This window comes from Phyllobates terribilis, unplaced genomic scaffold, assembly GCF_046119375.1.
Source record: "Phyllobates terribilis strain yellow unplaced genomic scaffold, ASM4611937v1 Scaffold_8531__1_contigs__length_29056, whole genome shotgun sequence".
Lineage (NCBI taxonomy): Eukaryota > Metazoa > Chordata > Amphibia > Anura > Dendrobatidae > Phyllobates > Phyllobates terribilis.
In genome coordinates this window covers 1-21,015 of record NW_027371271.1, presented here as the reverse complement: position 1 = coordinate 21,015, position 21,015 = coordinate 1, and the positions used below count along the sequence as shown (strand labels likewise).

The following is a 21,015-nucleotide window of genomic DNA, read 5'->3' as shown; positions in this document are numbered from 1 at the left end:
TGGTCATGCTCCTCCTGGAGGTGTTACCCCAGCCTCATCATGCAGAGATACCTGGTGGCCATGCTCCTCCTGGAGGTGTTACCCCAGCCTCACCATGCAGAGATACCTGGTGGTCGTGCTCCTCCTGGAGGTGTTACCCCAGCCTCACCATGCAGAGATACCTGGTGGCCATGCTCCTCCTGGAGGTGTTACCCCAGCCTCACCATGTAGTGATACCTGGCGGCCGTGCTCCTTCTGGAGATGTTACCCCAGCCTCACCATGCAGAGATACATGGTGGCCATGCTCCTCCTGGAGGTGTTATCCCAGCCTCACCATGCAGAGATACCTGGTGGCCATGCTCCTCCTGGAGGTGTTACCCCAGCCTCACCATGCAGAGATACCTGGTGGTCGTGCTTCTCCTGGAGGTGTTACCCCAGCCTCACCATGCAGAGATACCTGGTGGCCATGCTCCTCCTGGAGGTGTTACCCCAGCCTCACCATGCAGAGATACCTGGTGGTCGTGCTCCTCCTGGAGGTGTTACCCCAGCCTCACCATGCAGAGATACCTGGTGGCCATGCTCCTCCTGGAGGTGTTACCCCAGCCTCACCATGTAGTGATACCTGGCGGCCGTGCTCCTTCTGGAGATGTTACCCCAGCCTCACCATGCAGAGATACATGGTGGCCATGCTCCTCCTGGAGGTGTTATCCCAGCCTCACCATGCAGAGATACCTGGTGGCCATGCTCCTCCTGGAGGTGTTACCCCTAGCCTCACCATGTAATGATACCTGGTGGCCATGCTCCTCCTGGAGGTGTTACCCCAGCCTCACCATGTAATGATACCTGGTGGCCATGCTCCTCCTGGAGGTGTTACCCCAGCCTCACCATGCAGAGATACCTGGTGGCCATGCTCCTGGATGTGTTATCCCAGCCTCACCATGCAGCGATACCTGGTGGTCGTGCTCCTCCTGGAGGTGTTACCCCAGCCTCACATTGCAGAGATACCTGGTGGTCGTGCTCCTCCTGGAGGTGTTACCCCAGCCTCACCATGCAGAGATACCTGGTGGCCATGCTCCTCCTGGAGGTGTTACCCCAGCCTCACCATGCAGAGATACCTGGTGGTCGTGCTCCTCCTGGAGGTGTTACCCCAGCCTCACCATGCAGAGATACCTGGTGGCCATGCTCCTCCTGGAGGTGTTACCCCAGCCTCACCATGCAGAGATACCTGGTGGCCATGCTCCTCCTGGAGGTGTTACCCCAGCCTCACCATGTAATGATACCTGGTGGTCGTGCTCCTCCTGGAGGTGTTACCCCAGCCTCACCATGCAGCGATACCTGGCGGCCGTGCTCCTCCTGGAGGTGTTACCCCAGCCTCATCATGTAATGATACCTGGTGGTCGTGCTCCTCCTGGAGGTGTTACCCCAGCCTCACCATGCAGAGATACCTGGTGGCCATGCTCCTCCTGGAGGTGTTACCCCAGCCTCACCATGTAATGATACCTGGTGGTCGTGCTCCTCCTGGAGGTGTTACCCCAGCCTCACCATGCAGCGATACCTGGCGGCCGTGCTCCTCCTGGAGGTGTTACCCCAGCCTCATCATGTAATGATACCTGGTGGTCGTGCTCCTCCTGGAGGTGTTACCCCAGCCTCATCATGCAGAGATACCTGGTGGCCATGCTCCTCCTTGAGGTGTTACCCCAGCCTCACCATGCAGAGATACCTGGTGGTCGTGCTCCTCCTGGAGGTGTTACCCCAGCCTCACCATGCAGAGATACCTGGTGGTCGTGCTTCTCCTGGAGGTGTTATCCTAGCCTCACCATGTAATGATACCTGGTGGCCATGCTCCTCCTGGAGGTGTTACCCCAGCCTCACCATGTAATGATACCTGGTGGCCATGCTCCTCCTGGAGGTGTTACCCCAGCCTCACCATGCAGAGATACCTGGTGGCCATGCTCCTCCTGGAGGTGTTACCCCAGCCTCACCATGCAGTGATACCTGGCGGCCATGCTCCTCCTGGAGGTGTTACCCCAGCCTCACCATGTAATGATACCTGGTGGTCGTGCTCCTCCTGGATGTGTTACCCCAGCCTCACCATGCAGAGATACCTGGTGGTCGTGCTTCTCCTGGAGGTGTTATCCTAGCCTCACCATGTAATGATACCTGGTGGCCATGCTCCTCCTGGAGGTGTTACCCCAGCCTCACCATGTAATGATACCTGGTGGCCATGCTCCTCCTGGAGGTGTTACCCCAGCCTCACCATGCAGAGATACCTGGTGGCCATGCTCCTGGATGTGTTATCCCAGCCTCACCATGCAGCAATACCTGGCAGCCGTGCTTCTCCTGGAGGTGTTACCCCAGCCTCACATTGCAGAGATACCTGGTGGTCGTGCTCCTCCTGGAGGTGTTACCCCAGCCTCACCATGCAGAGATACCTGGCGGCCATGCTCCTCCTGGAGGTGTTACCCAGCCTCACTATGCAGAGATACCTGGTGGCCATGCTCCTCCTGGAGGTGTTACCCCAGCCTCACCATGTAGTGATACCTGGCGGCCGTGCTCCTTCTGGAGATGTTACCCCAGCCTCACCATGCAGAGATACCTGGTGGCCATGCTCCTCCTGGAGGTGTTACCCCAGCCTCACCATGTAGTGATACCTGGCGGCCGTGCTCCTTCTGGAGATGTTACCCCAGCCTCACCATGCAGAGATACCTGGTGGCCATGGTCCTCCTTGAGGTGTTACCCCAGCCTCCCCATGCAGAGATACCTGGTGGCCATGCTCCTCCTGAAGGTGTTACCCCAGTCTCACCATGCAGCGATACCTGGTGGCCATGCTCCTCCTGAAGGTGTTACCCCAGTCTCACCATGCAGCGATACCTGGTGGCCGGGCTCTTCCTGGAGGTGTTACTGTAGCACATACAGAGGATGATATTATTACACCTGCCAGGAGGAGCAGTTGAGCCACCACATCCATGGAGCAACAATGACGCTCTGGACACTACAGCAGAGTCAGCACAGTGTCAGCTGTCTGCAGGATTTCACCTGTCAGAGGAGCAGTTTATGCTCCAGAGCTGTACTGCCAGCGGAGCGTTGTGGTCACCCGGTCACCCACCAGCCGATAACAGTCACTTCTCTGCTTTTCTGGCACAGGAGGAAGATGCTGCCCCCGGAAATCAGCTGTGACTGATCTGTCAGGACTCAGGACGGTCCCATAGACCTGCAGACTGCGCCCTATAACGAAGGAGCAGGAACGTCCACATGACGGCCGACATGACACCATAGACCCCTGTGGAACAAACCAGATGGCATTTTATTCCTCATTGCTCCGCCCGGCAGAGGGTCCCAGAGCGGCCTGTGATCGTCATCGGGGGTCTGCACCCTGTGTAACGTGGGGGCATTGGAGCCATCTCTTTCCTCTTTTACATCTTCTCCACTTTGGAAACGAAGTTCTGGACGTCACGAGCGAGAAGTTCTGGCTCCTCGAAGGCAGGAAAGTGCCCCCCGCGCGGCATGTAGGTGTAGGACACGATGTGGCGGAACTTCTGCTTGGCCCACACCCGGGGCGCGTGTGCCATCTCACAGGGGAAGGCTGCGATGCCGGTGGGCACATACACCCCGATCCTGAAAGAGGAGTCAGCCCATCATACAGGGTCACCGTGCCCCCCCCCCCCCCCACAGTGCGGCCCCTCCCGTACCCCCACAGCACTTACAGGAAGGGTACATATTATCCCCCCCAGGATACCGACCACCCTGCCCCCAATAATATCAGCGCCCCCCATAGTGCGGCCTCTCCTGTACCCCCACAGCACTTATAGGAAGGGTACATAGTATCCCCCCCAGGATACCGACCACCCTGCCCCCAATAATATCAGCGCCCCCCATAGTGCGGCCCCTCCTGTACCCCCACAGCACTTACAGGAAGGGTACATATTATCCCCCCAGGGTACCGACCACCCTGCCCCCAATAGTATCCGTGCCCCCCACAGTGCGGCCCTCCTGTACCCCCGCAGCACTTATAGGAAGGGAACATAGTATCCCCCCCAGGGTACTGACCACCCTGCCCGCAATAATATCAGCGCCCCCTATAGTGCAGCCCCTCCTGTACCCTCACAGCACTTACAGGAAGGGTACATAGTATCCCCCCTATGGCACCGACCACCCTGCCCCCAATAGTATCGGCGCCCCCCACAGTACAGCCCCTCCCATACCCCCACAGCACTTACAGGAAGGGTACATAGTATCCACGCCAGGGTACCGACCACCCTGCCCCCAATAGTATCAGTGCCCCCTATAGTGCGGCCTCTCCTGTACCCTCACAGCACTTACAGGAAGGGTACATAGTATCCCCCCCAGGGTACCGACCACCCTGCCCCCAATAGTATCAGTGCCCCCAATAGTATCAGTGCCTCCTGTACCCCCACAGCACTTACAGGAAGGGTACATATTATCCCCCCATGGTACCGACCACCCTGCCCCCAATAGTATCCATGCCCCCCACAGTGCGGCCCCTCCTGTACCTCCGCAGCACTTATAGGAAGGGTACATAGTATCCCCCCCCAGGATACCGACCACCCTGCCCCCAATAGTATCAGCGCCCCCTATAGTGCGGCCCCTCCTGTACCCTCACAGCACTTACAGGAAGGGTACATAGTATCCCCCCCAGGGTGCCGACCACCCTGCCCCCAATAGTATAAGCGCCCCCTATAGTGCAGCCCCTCCTGTACCCTCACAGCACTTAGAGGAAGGGTACATAGTATCCCCCCCAGGGTACTGACCACCCTGCCCCCAATAGTATCAGCGCCCCCTATAGTGCGGCTCCTCCTGTACCCCCACAGCACTTACAGGAAGGGTACATAGTATCCCCCCCAGGGTACCGACCACCCTGCCCCCAATAGTATCAGCGCCCCCTATAGTGCGGCCCCTCCTGTACCCCCACAGCACTTACAGGAAGGGTACATAGTATCCCCCCTATGGCACCGACCACCCTGCCCCCAATAGTATCCGTGCCCCCCACACTGGGGTCAGTAAGGGGCCGAAGTCACTGCAACTCTGCACCGATGGAAAGATCTCTGCTGCCAAAGAACGGTGACAACGCCTGCTCTGACCTGTACAGCTCTCACAGCTGAGGGTTTGGTGCAGTGCATCTGTGCAGACAATCTCTGTGAGCTGATCACATCAGCAGCATTAGATTAGAGGACGGTCTGGACTGGAAACAACTGTAACGAACACTGAGCTGTAAAAGTGTCTGACTCTGGACAGAAGCAGAATGTGTCCATCGACTGACAGCAGCCGAGATCCTGACTAATGGCGACCTGCTATACACGATGCGGGACGAGTCCTAAAGCTGTGCCCCAGACCCCACAGGTGTACAGCCCTCCCGGGGGGTGACGGTGCCCCAGACCCCACAGGTGTACAGCCTTCCCGGGGGGAGACGGTGCCCCAGACCCCACAGGTGTACAGCCCTCCCGGGGGTGATGGTGCCCCAGACCCCAACAGGTGTACTGCCCTCCCGGGGGGAGACGGTGCCCCAGACCCCACAGGTGTACAGCCCTCCCGGGGGGTGACGGTGCCCAAGACCCCACAGGTGTACAGCCCTCCCGGGGGGAGACGGTGCCCAAGACCCCACAGGTGTACAGCCCTCCCGGGGGGAGACGGTGCCCCAGACCCCACAGGTGTACAGCCCTCCCGGGCGGAGACGGTGCCCCAGACCCCACAGGTGTACAGCCCTCCCGGGGGTGATGGTGCCCCAGACCCCACAGGTGTACAGCCCTCCCGGGGGGAGACGGTGCCCCAGACCCCACAGGTGTACAGCCCTCCCGGGCGGAGACGGTGCCCCAGACCCCACAGGTGTACAGCCCTCCCGGGGGTGATGGTGCCCCAGACCCCACAGGTGTACAGCCCTCCCGGGGGTGATGGTGCCCCAGACCCCACAGGTGTACTGCCCTCCCGGGCGGAGACGGTGCCCCAGACCCCACAGGTGTACAGCCCTCCCGGGGGGTGACGGTGCCCCAGACCCCACAGGTGTACTGCCCTCTCGGGCGGTGACGGTGCCCCAGACCCCACAGGTGTACAGCCCTGCCGGGGGGTGATGGTGCCCAAGACCCCACAGGTGTACAGCCCTCCCGGGGGGTGACGGTGCCCCAGACCCCACAGGTGTACAGCCCTCCCGGGGGGGGTGACGGTGCCCCAGACCCCACAGGTGTACAGCCCACCCGGGGGGTGACGGTGCCCCAGACCCCACAGATGTACAGCCCTCCCGAGGGGGTGACGGTGCCCCAGACCCCACAGATGTACAGCCCTCCCGGGAGGATGACCGTGCCCCAGACCCCACAGATGTACAGCCCTCCCGGGAGGGTGACAGTACCCCAGACCCCACAGATGTACAGCCCACCCGGCCCTGCAGCGGAGGGTGACTTCCCATAGTGGGGTTCACAATGAGCTGCAGAGACATCATCACTACTGATCAGGGCAGTGCCAGTCCCAGCACCTATCATCCCCCAAACATCCCACACTGCCCCTCGCTGGCCTTACTTGGTGTCCGGGGTGCGGTTATAGTCTCTGGAGAAATTCTCCTTATAGAACCTCATGGAGGACGTAATGGATCCAGTAATCCAGTAGATCATGACGTTAGTGAGAAGATCATCCAGGGAGAATTTCCTGAGAGAAGGAATGTGGATTAAACAGCAACAACCACCATGGTCGAATATAATGTATCTACCAGTGTTACATCATGTCTTATCCTCCAGTCACCTCCAGAGCTGCAGTCACTATTCTGCTGTTACATCATGTCTTATCCTCCAGTCACCTCCAGAGCTGCAGTCACTATTCTGCTGTTACATCATGTCTTATCCTCCAGTCACCTCCAGAGCTGCACTCACTATGCTGCTGTTACATCATGTCTTATCCTCCAGTCACCTCCACAGCTGCAGTCACTGTTCTGCTGTTACATCATGTCTTACCCTCCAGTCACCTCCAGAGCTGCACTCACTATTCTACTGTTACATCGTGTCTTATCCTTCGGTCACCTCCAGAGCTGCAGTCACTATTCTGCTGTTACATCGTGTCTTATCCTCTAGTCACCTCCAGAGCTGCGGTCAGTGTTCAGCTGTTATGATTAATCTATTATGTCTCACTTGTCCAGTCCGCCGTCCTCCAGGTCCCTAAAGGAGTAGTCCGTCCATGTTGAGAACTTCTCTAGGATGTAGGCAGCGAGTCCAGCGGGGGAGTCATTCAGAGCAGAGCCTAGGAGAGAGGAGGGGTGTCAGAGGTTGATGACATTGGGGGTCTCTGTTTCCCATGAATCAGTTGTGTATGGATAGACAGTGAACGGTGTGATGCTGAATGTGATGCCGCTTATCAGGCGCCGCTTCTCCCCGTATCTTCACATTGTCGGTAACTGCTCACAATCTCTGCACTCAATGGAAAAAACACGAAAATTCTGAAAGCCGCCAGAACTTTCCAAATCCCGACGGGAACTGATTACACAGAGCAGAGAGGATGCACGGGGGAGGAGCTGAGCGATCAGCCGCCTATAATCAGCGCAGCGCTGGGGGTACGGAGCTCCTAGGTGGACCTACGTCTGACCGCACCACCATGACTATTAATGACCACACCGGCTGCTCCTCACCTACGGTGTCCGGTTTGGTGGCCTGGATGTGCAAGTATCCCGTCTCCCGCATGATCCTGAACACGTTCTTCTCCATGTACGGATACAGGCGCCTGACATCTTCTCTCGTCAGCCCCACCAGCCATGGCAGATATCGACCAATTAGCAGAGATCTCAGCCTCCCGACTCCTCCGCTCGGAAGTATCACAAAGTTTAGGTGAAGACCTTTTACTGACCTGCGAGAGGAGGAAGACATGGACCAGGGGTGGATATATCATTGAAGCAACCTGGTTGGTCGCACAGGGGTCCAGGAAGAATGGGGGCCCATTTCCACAACGGGCCAATATACTGTTCTTGCATAGTGGCCTTTTTCTGTCTGTGTCCACCAGTGACCATTGATGGAGTATAACCCCCAATATGGCAGACTCGTATAACGTGTGAGGGCATCCTCCTCCCACCAGACACTTACTGTGGCTTCATCTGAGATAGGAGGGTGGTGATTCTACTGCCCCAGTCTCCACCCTGGAGGTAAAACTCACTGAACCCAAGTCTCAGCATCAACTTGTAGAAGATTCGGGCAGCGGCAAAGGCGCTGAATCCTAGACGAGAAGGAGACGGGGTTAATATTTCCAGCTGTATTTATGTTCTCAGATGGTTGGGACTTCAGCCTTGAGGTCTTCTTCTCACCTTGCTTAGATGGGGCCTCAGAGAAGCCGTATCCCGGGATGGATGGACAGATGACCTCAAAGGCAATGTTTGGATCTAGACCGTGATTCCCAGGATCCGTCAACATTGGGAGAATGTGGTAGAATTCGTAGAAGGAGCCCGGCCAGCCATGGACCATGAGGAGAGGATGGACCTTCTGTCCGGGGCTCAGATGTGATGGCTTTACATGGATGAAATGTATGTCCAGACCTACGGGATAAGGAGCATGTGACGCCGGGAATGTATGTACATCGCTGAAGCCTCACCCTTAGGCTACGGCCCCACTATCAGTATTCGATCAGTATTCGGTCAGTATTGTGGGTGATAAATGCAGAATTGGTGACTTGTTTCTATTATACCTTTTCTCGGATTGTTCCTCACCTGGTTTTGGCTCCCACTCCTGAGAAAAAATACTGACCGAATACTTACCAAATACTGATAGTGGGGCCGTGGCCTTAGATCTCACCTTGAGGTCTCATCCTGAGATACCACCCTGAGATCTCAGTCTGTGGCCCCATCCTGTGGTCCCTGCCTGAGGTACCACTCTGAGGTCCCACCCTTAGAACCCATTCTGAGGTTTCATACTGTAATCCCATACAGAGCTTTTATCCTGAGATCCCATCCTGAGATCTCACCCTGAGATTCTACCCTGTAGTCTCATCCAGAGATCCCACCTTGAAATCCCTGACTGAGATTCCAGACTGAGGGCCCACCCTGAAATTCCACCCATGCTGTGGTCTAATCCTGAGATTCCAGCCTGTGGTCCTTCCCTGAGGTACCAAATTGAGATCCCACCCTGAGGTTTAATCCTGAGATCCGAGAATGAGATCCCACCCTGAGATCCCATCCTGTAGTACCAGCCTGAGGTCCCACCCTGATATCCCACTCTGTGGTTTCATCCTCAGGTCCCACCCTGTTGTTTTTTCCGGGGGTCCCGACTTGAGGTCCTAAGCTGAGATCCCACCTTGGTGTCCCACCCTGAGGTCCCAGTATTTGGTGTCACTCTGAGATAACACCCTGAGGTCCCAATATGAGGTTTCACCCTGAGAACAAAGAGTGAGCTTTTATCTTGAGATTCCAGACTGATGCTTAATCCTGAGATCCAAGACTAAGGGTTAATCCTGAGATCCCAGACTGAAGATTCATCCTGAGATCCCAGACTGTGGTTTCATCCTAAAATCCTAGACTGAGGCTTCATCCTGAGATCCCAGAGTGAGGTTTCATCCTGAGATCCCAGAGTGAAGTTTCATCCTGAGATCTTAGACTGAGGTCCCACCCTACAGTCTTATCCTCAGATACCAGCCTGAGGGTCCACCCTGAGATTCCACTCTGTGGTCTCATCCTGAGATCCCACCCTGAGGTCTCAGCCTGAGGTTTCATACAGAGATCCCAGAATGAGGTCCCAACCTGAGCTCCCACCCTTAGATCCCACTCTGAAATTTTATACTGTGATCCCAGACTGAACTTTTATCCTGAGATCTCACCCTGGTGTCCCACCTTAAGGTCCCACCCTGAGATTCCATCGGCAGGTCGCAGTCTCTGGCCCTATCCTGAGGTACCACCGTGAGGTCCCACCCTAAGTTAGGTCCCACTCTTTTATCCTGAGATCCCAGACTGAGATTTCATTCTGAGATCCCAGACTGAGGTCCCACCCTGCAGTCTTATCCTGTCCTGTGGTTCCACCCTGAGTTCCTAGCCTAAGGTTCCACCCTTAGATCCCACTCTGAGGTTTCATCCTGAGATCACAAACTGAGGTTTCATCCTGAGGTCCCAGAGTGAGGTTTCATCCTGAAATCCCAGAGTGAGGTTTTATCCTGAGATCCCAGAGTGAGGTTTCATCCTGAGATCTTAGACTGAGGTCCCACCCTACAGTCTTATCCTCAGATACCAGCCTGAGGTTCCATCCTAAGATTCCTCCCAGAGGTCTCAACCTGAGATTCCACCCTGTGGTCTCATCATGAGATCTCACCCTGAGGTCAAACTCTAAAGTCCCAACCAGAGGTACCACATTGAGGTCCCACCCTAAGGTCCCAGCCTGAGGTACCACATTGCGATCCCACCCTTAGATTCCACCCGAAGGTTTCATACTGAGATCCGAGAATGAGGTTCAACCCTGTGGACTCATCCTGAGATCCTACCCTGAGGTCCCAGCCTGACACCATTTTATGATCCCAGCCTGAGATCCCACTCTGAGCTTTCATTCTAAGATCACAGACTGAGGTTTCATCCTGAGATCCCATCCTGTGGTCTCATCCTGAAATCTCAGACTGAGGGCCCACCCTGAGATTCCACTCTGTGGTCTCATCCTGAGATCCCACCCTGAGGTCTCAGCCTGAGGTTTCATACAGAGATCCCAGAATGAGGTCCCAACCTGAGGTCCCACCCTTAGATCCCACTCTGAAGTTTTATTCTGTGATCCCAGACTGAACTTTTATCCTGAGATCCCATCCTGAGATCTCACCCTGGTGTCCCACCTTAAGGTCCCACCCTGAGATTCCACCGGCAGGTCGCAGTCTGTGGCCCTAGCCTAAGGTCCCACCGTGAGGTCCCACCCTAAGTTAGGTCCCACTCTTTTATCCTGAGATCCCAGACTGAGATTTCATTCTGAGATCCCAGACTGAGGTCCCACCCTGCAGTCTTATCCTCAGATACCAGCCTGAGGTTCCATCCTAAGATTCCTCCCAGAGGTCTCAACCTGAGATTCCACCCTGTGGTCTCATCATGAGATCTCACCCTGAGGTCAAACTCTAAAGTCCCAACCAGAGGTACCACATTGAGGTCCCACCCTAAGGTCCCAGCCTGAGGTACCACATTGCGATCCCACCCTTAGATTCCACCCGAAGGTTTCATACTGAGATCCGAGAATGAGGTTCAACCCTGTGGACTCATCCTGAGATCCTACCCTGAGGTCCCAGCCTGACACCATTTTATGATCCCAGCCTGAGATCCCACTCTGAGCTTTCATTCTAAGATCACAGACTGAGGTTTCATCCTGAGATCCCATCCTGTGGTCTCATCCTGAAATCTCAGACTGAGGGCCCACCCTGAGATTCCACTCTGTGGTCTCATCCTGAGATCCCACCCTGAGGTCTCAGCCTGAGGTTTCATACAGAGATCCCAGAATGAGGTCCCAACCTGAGCTCCCACCCTTAGATCCCACTCTGAAATTTTATACTGTGATCCCAGACTGAACTTTTATCCTGAGATCTCACCCTGGTGTCCCACCTTAAGGTCCCACCCTGAGATTCCACCGGCAGGTCGCAGTCTGTGGCCCTAGCCTAAGGTCCCACCGTGAGGTCCCACCCTAAGTTAGGTCCCACTCTTTTATCCTGAGATCCCAGACTGAGATTTCATTCTGAGATCCCAGACTGAGGTCCCACCCTGCAGTCTTATCCTGTCCTGTGGTTCCACCCTGAGTTCCTAGCCTGAGGATCCACCCTTAGATCCCACTCTGAGGTTTCATTCTGAGATCACAAACTGAGGTTTCATCCTGAGGTCCCGTCCTGAGATCCTATTCTGAAGTCTCATTCGGAGGTCCCATCCAGAGGTCTCGCTCTGAGATCCCAGTCTGAGATCTCATTCTGAGGTCCCAGCCGTAGACTCCACTATGAAGTCCCACCGTGAAGTACCACCCTGAGGTTCTACCCTGAGATACCACCCTGAGATCCCACCCTGAAGTCTCACCCTGAAGTCTCACCCTGAAGTCTCACCCTGAAGTCTCACCCTGAAGTTCCACCCTGAGATGCCACCCTGAGAGTCTAACCTGAGGTCCCTGCCTGAGATCCCACCATTTGACATCTCCTCTACCTTCTATGGTCGTCTTGTAGTGTGGGTATTTATTGAGGATCTCCATTTGCTTGCTCCAGTCATATTTATTCCTCCAATAAGAGATCACCGTCCTGAGAAGTGAGGGATTGAACCCATAGTAGAATCTGGAGTCTTCTAGAGGAGTAAAGAAGCGGGTGCCGTCCAATCGTCTGTGAAGATCCTGGAGAGACATCCCAGTGAGATCATGGGTCATACAGAATGAAGATTCTTGTCTTTTATTCATGCATTTGATCTCTACAGATCCCTATATACAAATGAAAGTCAGACATTGCTTTTCTGCTTTCACAGAATTTTTTAAAAAAGGAACTCATGAAATCGGCCTGGACAGAAATGATGGGACCCCTGAAAATAATGTGACAAAAGGGACAAGATAAATCAAGCTGTGTCCACTAATTATCATCACCGGTGTCTACAATCTTGTAATCAGTCAGTGGCCTGTATATAGAGCTACAGATACTCACTGTGCCTGTATATAGGACTACAGATACTCACTGTGCTGTATATAGAGCTACAGATACTCACTGTGCTGTATATAGAGGTACAGATACTCACTGTGCCTGTATATAGGGCTACAGATACTCACTGTGCTGTATATAGAGCTACAGATACTCACTGTGCTGTATATAGAGCTACAGATACTCACTGTGCTGTATATAGGGCTACAGATACTCACTGTGCTGTATATAGAACTACAGATACTCACTGTGCTGTATATAGGGCTACAGATACTCACTGTGCTGTATATAGAACTACAGATACTCACTGTGCCTGTATATAGAGCTACAGATACGCACTGTGCCTGTATATAGAGCTACAGATACTCACTGTGCCTGTATATAGAGCTACAGATACTCACTGTGCCTGTATATAGAGCTACAGATACTCACTGTGCTGTATATAGAGCTACAGATACTCACTGTGCTGTATATAGAGCTACAGATACTCACTGTGCCTGTATATAGGGCTACAGATACTCACTGTGCTGTATATAGGACTACAGATACTCACTGTGCCTGTATATAGGACTACAGATACTCACTGTGCTGTATATAGGGCTACAGATACTCACTGTGCCTGTATATAGAGCTACAGATACTCACTGTGCTGTATATAGGGCTACAGATACTCACTGTGCTGTATATAGAGCTACAGATACTCACTGTGCTGTATATAGAGCTACAGATACTCACTGTGCTGTATATAGGGCTACAGATACTCACTGTGCTGTATATAGAGCTACAGATACTCACTGTGCCTGTATATAGAGCTACAGATACTCACTGTGCTGTATATAGGGCTACAGATACTCACTGTGCTGTATATAGGGCTACAGATACTCACTGTGCTGTATATAGGGCTACAGATACTCACTGTGCTGTATATAGGGCTACAGATACTCACTGTGCTGTATATAGGGCTACAGATACTCACTGTGCTGTATATAGGGCTACAGATACTCACTGTGCTGTATATAGAGCTACAGATACTCACTGTGCTGTATATAGGGCTACAGATACTCACTGTGCTGTATATAGGGCTACAGATACTCACTGTGCTGTATATAGGGCTACAGATACTCACTGTGCTGTATATAGGGCTACAGATACTCACTGTGCTGTATATAGAGCTACAGATACTCACTGTGCTGTATATAGGGCTACAGATACTCACTGTGCTGTATATAGGGCTACAGATACTCACTGTGCTGTATATAGGGCTACAGATACTCACTGTGCTGTATATAGAGCTACAGATACTCACTGTGCCTGTATATAGAGCTACAGATACTCACTGTGCTGTATATAGGACTACAGATACTCACTGTGCTGTATATAGAGCTACAGATACTCACTGTGCCTGTATATAGGGCTACAGATACTCACTGTGCTGTATATAGAGCTACAGATACTCACTGTGCCTGTATATAGAGCTACAGATACTCACTGTGCCTGTATATAGAGCTACAGATACTCACTGTGCTGTATATAGAGCTACAGATACTCACTGTGCTGTATATAGGGCTACAGATACTCACTGTGCTGTATATAGAGCTACAGATACTCACTGTGCCTGTATATAGGGCTACAGATACTCACTGTGCTGTATATAGAGCTACAGATACTCACTGTGCCTGTATATAGAGCTACAGATACTCACTGTGCCTGTATATAGAGCTACAGATACTCACTGTGCTGTATATAGGACTACAGATACTCACTGTGCCTGTATATAGGGCTACAGATACTCACTGTGCTGTATATAGAGCTACAGATACTCACTGTGCCTGTATATAGAGCTACAGATACTCACTGTGCCTGTATATAGAGCTACAGATACTCACTGTGCTGTATATAGGACTACAGATACTCACTGTGCTGTATATAGAGCTACAGATACTCACTGTGCTGTATATAGAGCTACAGATACTCACTGTGCTGTATATAGAGCTACAGATACTCACTGTGCTGTATATAGGGCTACAGATACTCACTGTGCTGTATATAGAGCTACAGATACTCACTGTGCTGTATATAGGGCTACAGATACTCACTGTGCTGTATATAGAGCTACAGATACTCACTGTGCCTGTATATAGAGCTACAGATACTCACTGTGCCTGTATATAGGGCTACAGATACTCACTGTGCTGTATATAGAGCTACAGATACTCACTGTGCTGTATATAGAGCTACAGATACTCACTGTGCCTGTATATAGGGCTACAGATACTCACTGTGCCTGTATATAGAGCTACAGATACTCACTGTGCTGTATATAGGGCTACAGATACTCACTGTGCTGTATATAGGGCTACAGATACTCACTGTGCTGTATATAGAGCTACAGATACTCACTGTGCCTGTATATAGAGCTACAGATACTCACTGTGCTGTATATAGAGCTACAGATACTCACTGTGCTGTATATAGAGCTACAGATACTCACTGTGCTGTATATAGAGCTACAGATACTCACTGTGCTGTATATAGGACTACAGATACTCACTGTGCCTGTATATAGAGCTACAGATACTCACTGTGCTGTATATAGGGACTACAGATACTCACTGTGCCTGTATATAGAGCTACAGATACTCACTGTGCTGTATATAGAGCTACAGATACTCACTGTGCTGTATATAGGACTACAGATACTCACTGTGCTGTATATAGGACTACAGATACTCACTGTGCCTGTATATAGAGCTACAGATAATCACTGTGCCTGTATATAGAGCTACAGATACTCACTGTGCTGTATATAGAGCTACAGATACTCACTGTGCTGTATATAGGGCTACAGATACTCACTGTGCTGTATATAGAGCTACAGATACTCATTGTGCTGTATATAGGGCTACAGATACTCACTGTGCCTGTATATAGAGCTACAGATACTCACTGTGCTGTATATAGAGCTACAGATACTCACTGTGCTGTATATAGGGCTACAGATACTCACTGTGCTGTATATAGAGCTACAGATACTCACTGTGCTGTATATAGGGCTACAGATACTCACTGTGCTGTATATAGAGCTACAGATACTCACTGTGCTGTATATAGGGCTACAGATACTCACTGTGCTGTATATAGAGCTACAGATACTCACTGTGCTGTATATAGAGCTACAGATACTCACTGTGCTGTATATAGGGCTACAGATACTCACTGTGCCTGTATATAGAGCTACAGATACTCACTGTGCTGTATATAGGACTACAGATACTCATTGTGCTGTATATAGGACTACAGATACTCACTGTGCCTGTATATAGGACTACAGATACTCACTGTGCTGTATATAGGGCTACAGATACTCACTGTGCTGTATATAGAGCTACAGATACTCACTGTGCTGTATATAGAGCTACAGATACTCACTGTGCTGTATATAGGGCTACAGATACTCACTGTGCCTTGTATATAGAGCTACAGATACTCACTGTGCCTGTATATAGAGTTACAGATACTCACTGTGCTGTATATAGGGCTACAGATACTCACTGTGCCTGTATATAGAGCTACAGATACTCACTGTGCTGTATATAGAGCTACAGATACTCACTGTGCCTGTATATAGGGCTACAGATACTCACTGTGCTGTATATAGAGCTACAGATACTCACTGTGCTGTATATAGAGCTACAGATACTCACTGTGCTGTATATAGAGCTACAGATACTCACTGTGCTGTATATAGAGCTACAGATACTCACTGTGCTGTATATAGGGCTACAGATACTCACTGTGCTGTATATAGAGCTACAGATACTCACTGTGCTGTATATAGAGCTACAGATACTCACTGTGCTGTATATAGGGCTACAGATACTCACTGTGCTGTATATAGAGCTACAGATACTCACTGTGCCTGTATATAGAGCTACAGATACTCACTGTGCCTGTATATAGAGTTACAGATACTCACTGTGCTGTATATAGGGCTACAGATACTCACTGTGCCTGTATATAGAGCTACAGATACTCACTGTGCTGTATATAGAGCTACAGATACTCACTGTGCCTGTATATAGGGCTACAGATACTCACTGTGCTGTATATAGAGCTACAGATACTCACTGTGTGTATATAGAGCTACAGATACTCACTGTGCTGTATATAGAGCTACAGATACTCACTGTGCTGTATATAGAGCTACAGATACTCACTGTGCCTGTATATAGAGCTACAGATACTCACTGTGCCTGTATATAGAGCTACAGATACTCACTGTGCTGTATATAGGGCTACAGATACTCACTGTGCTGTATATAGAGCTACCGATACTCACTGTGCTGTATATAGGCTACAGATACTCACTGTGCTGTATATAGGGCTACAGATACTCACTGTGCTGTATATAGGGCTACAGATACTCACTGTGCCTGTATATAGGGCTACAGATACTCACTGTGCTGTATATAGAGCTACAGATACTCACTGTGCTGTATATAGAGCTACAGATACTCACTGTGCCTGTATATAGGGCTACAGATACTCACTGTGCTGTATATAGAGCTACAGATACTCACTGTGCCTGTATATAGGACTACAGATACTCACTGTGCCTGTATATAGAGCTACAGATACTCACTGTGCTGTATATAGAGCTACAGATACTCACTGTGCCTGTATATAGGGCTACAGATACTCACTGTGCCTGTATATAAGGACTACAGATACTCACTGTGCCTGTATATAGAGCTACAGATACTCACTGTGCCTGTATATAGAGCTACAGATACTCACTGTGCCTGTATATAGAGCTACAGATACTCACTGTGCTGTATATAAGGCTACCGATACTCACTGTGCTGTATATAGGGCTACAGATACTCACTGTGCTGTATATAGAGGCTACAGATACTCACTGTGCTGTATATAGGACTACAGATACTCACTGTGCCTGTATATAGAGCTACAGATACTCACTGTGCTGTATATAGAGCTACAGATACTCACTGTGCCTGTATATAGAGCTACAGATACTCACTGTGCCTGTATATAGGAGCTACAGATACTCACTGTGCCTGTATATAGGGCTACAGATACTCACTGTGCCTGTATATAGAGCTACAGATACTCACTGTGCTGTATATAGGGCTACAGATACTCACTGTGCCTGTATATAGGGCTACAGATACTCACTGTGCCTGTATATAGGCTACAGATACTCACTGTGCCTGTATATAGAGCTACAGATACTCACTGTGCCTGTATATAGAGCTACAGATACTCACTGTGCTGTATATAGAGCTACAGATACTCACTGTGCCTGTATATAGAGCTACAGATACTCACTGTGCTGTATATAGAGCTACAGATACTCACTGTGCTGTATATAGGGCTACAGATACTCACTGTGCTGTATATAGGGCTACAGATACTCACTGTGCTGTATATAGGGCTACAGATACTCACTGTGCTGTATATAGGGCTACAGATACTCACTGTGCTGTTATAGAGCTACAGATACTCACTGTGCTGTATATAGGGCTACAGATACTCACTGTGCTGTATATAGAGCTACAGATACTCACTGTGGCTGTATATAGGGCTACAGATACTCACTGTGCTGTATATAGAGCTACAGATACTCACTGTGCTGTATATAGACTACAGATACTCACTGTGCTGTATATAGGACTACAGATACTCACTGTGCCTGTATATAGAGCTACAGATACTCACTGTGCTGTATATAGGGCTACAGATACTCACTGTGCTGTATATAGGCTACAGATACTCACTGTGCTGTATATAGGGCTACAGATACTCACTGTGCTGTATATAGGCTACAGATACTCACTGTGCTGTATATAGGCTACAGATACTCACTGTGCTGTATATAGAGCTACAGATACTCACTGTGCCTGTATATAGAGCTACAGATACTCACTGTGCTGTATATAGGGACTACAGATACTCACTGTGCTGTATATAGGACTACAGATACTCACTGTGCTGTATATAGAGCTACAGATACTCACTGTGCTGTATATAGAGCTACAGATACTCACTGTGCTGTATATAGAGCTACAGATACTCACTGTGCTGTATATAGGGACTACAGATACTCACTGTGCTGTATATAGGAGCTACAGATACTCACTGTGCTGTATATAGGGCTACAGATACTCACTGTGCTGTATATAGGGACTACAGATACTCACTGTGCTGTATATAGAGCTACAGATACTCACTGTGCTGTATATAGGCTACAGATACTCACTGTGCCTGTATATAGAGCTACAGATACTCACTGTGCCTGTATATAGGACTACAGATACTCACTGTGCTGTATATAGGACTACAGATACTCACTGTGCTGTAATAGGAGCTACAGATACTCACTGTGCTGTATATAGGACTACAGATACTCACTGTGCTGTATATAGAGCTACAGATACTCACTGTGCTGTATATAGGGCTACAGATACTCACTGTGCCTGTATATAGAGCTACAGATACTCACTGTGCCTGTATATAGAGCTACAGATACTCACTGTGCTGTATATAGGACTACAGATACTCACTGTGCTGTATATAGGACTACAGATACTCACTGTGCTGTATATAGGACTACAGATACTCACTGTGCTGTATATAGGACTACAGAACTCACTGTGCTGTATATAGAACTACAGATACTCACTGTGCTGTATATAGGACTACAGATACTCACTGTGCTGTAATATAGACTACAGATACTCACTGTGCTGTATATAGGACTACAGATACTCACTGTGCTGTATATAGGACTACAGATACTCACTGTGCCTGTATATAGAGTTACAGATACTCACTGTGCTGTATATAGGACTACAGATACTCACTGTGCTGTATATAGGACTACAGATACTCACTGTGCTGTATATAGAGCTACAGATACTCACTGTGCTGTATATAGGACTACAGATACTCACTGTGCTGTATATAGGGCTACAGATACTCACTGTGCCTGTATATAGAGCTACAGATACTCACTGTGCCTGTATATAGGGTTACAGATACTCACTGTGCTGTATATAGGACTACAGATACTCACTGTGCTGTATATAGGACTACAGATACTCACTGTGCTGTATATAGAGCTACAGATACTCACTGTGCTGTATATAGAGCTACAGATACTCACTGTGCTGTATATAGAGCTACAGATACTCACTGTGCTGTATATAGGACTACAGATACTCACTGTGCTGTATATAGAGCTACAGATACTCACTGTGCCTGTATATAGAGCTACAGATACTCACTGTGCCTGTATATAGAGCTACAGATACTCACTGTGCTGTATATAGAAGCTACAGATACTCACTGTGCTTATATAGCTACCGATACTCACTGTGCTGTATATAGGGCTACAGATACTCACTGTGCTGTATATAGGGCTACAGATACTCACTGTGCTGTATATAGGGCTACAGATACTCACTGTGCCTGTATATAGGGCTACAGATACTCACTGTGCTGTATATAGAGCTACCGATACTCACTGTGCTGTATATAGGGCTACAGATACTCACTGTGCTGTATATAGAGCTACAGATACTCACTGTGCTGTATATAGGGCTACAGATACTCACTGTGCCTGTATATAGAGCTACAGATACTCACTGTGCTGATATAGAGCTACAGATACTCACTGTGCTGTATATAGGACTACAGATTCTCACTGTGCTGTATATAGGGCTACAGATACTCACTGTGCTGTATATAGGGCTACCGATACTCACTGTGCTGTATATAGGGCTACAGATACTCACTGTGCTGTATATAGGGCTACAGATACTCACTGTGCTGTATATAGGGCTACAGATACTCACTGTGCTGTATATAGACAGATACTCACTGTGCTGTATAGAGGCTACAGATACTCACTGTGCTGTATATAGGAGCTACAGATACTCACTGTGCTGTATATAGGACTACAGATACTCACTGTGCTGTATATAGGACTACAGATACTCACTGTGCTGTATATAGGGACTACAGATACTCACTGTGCTGTATATAGGACTACAGATACTCACTGTGCCTGTATATAGAGCTACAGATACTCACTGATGCTGTATATAGAGCTACAGATACTCACTGTGCCTGTATATAGGTACAACGTATATAGGGTTAACGGATACTCACTGTGCTGTATATAGGACTACAGATACTCACTGTGCTGTATATAGGACTACAGATACTCACTGTGCTGTATATAGGACTACAGATACTCACTGTGCCTGATATAGACTACATATACTCACGTGCTGTATATAGGGCTACAGATACTACACTGTGCTGTATATAGGACTACAGATATCACTGAGCCTGTAAATAGGACTCCAGATACTCACTGTGCCTGTATATAGGACTACAGATACTCACTGTGCAGATATATAG

General features: G+C 49.8%; 1 protein-coding gene across 1 annotated transcript; it reads right to left on the bottom strand.

The window, feature by feature from the left end:
* Positions 1–3,262: 3,262 nt before the first annotated feature.
* On the bottom strand, positions 3,263–12,284 carry LOC141252248 (epoxide hydrolase 1-like). Its single transcript, XM_073670487.1, has 7 exons — positions 12,092–12,284; positions 8,267–8,494; positions 8,049–8,178; positions 7,601–7,815; positions 7,107–7,215; positions 6,505–6,630; positions 3,263–3,594 (listed from the first exon to the last, which is right to left on the bottom strand). Exons 1-7 carry the CDS (start codon positions 12,282–12,284, stop codon positions 3,393–3,395), a joined length of 1,203 nt encoding a protein of 400 aa, XP_073526588.1. The 3' UTR covers positions 3,263–3,392.
* Between the last annotated feature and the right edge of the window lie 8,731 nt (positions 12,285–21,015).

What these genes read in the sequence shown, in the direction of transcription:
- LOC141252248 (XM_073670487.1), bottom strand. Translation starts at nt 12,284, where the DNA reads ATGTCTCTCCAGGATCTTCACAGACGATTGGACGGCACCCGCTTCTTT. An exon ending in GAGGACGGCGGACTGGACAA is followed by an intron (nt 6,631 to 7,106) that starts GTGAGACATAAT and finishes TCCTTCTCTCAG; the next exon opens with GAAATTCTCCCTGGATGATC. An exon ending in AACCGCACCCCGGACACCAA is followed by an intron (nt 3,595 to 6,504) that starts GTAAGGCCAGCG and finishes CTCCTCTTTCAG; the next exon opens with GATCGGGGTGTATGTGCCCA.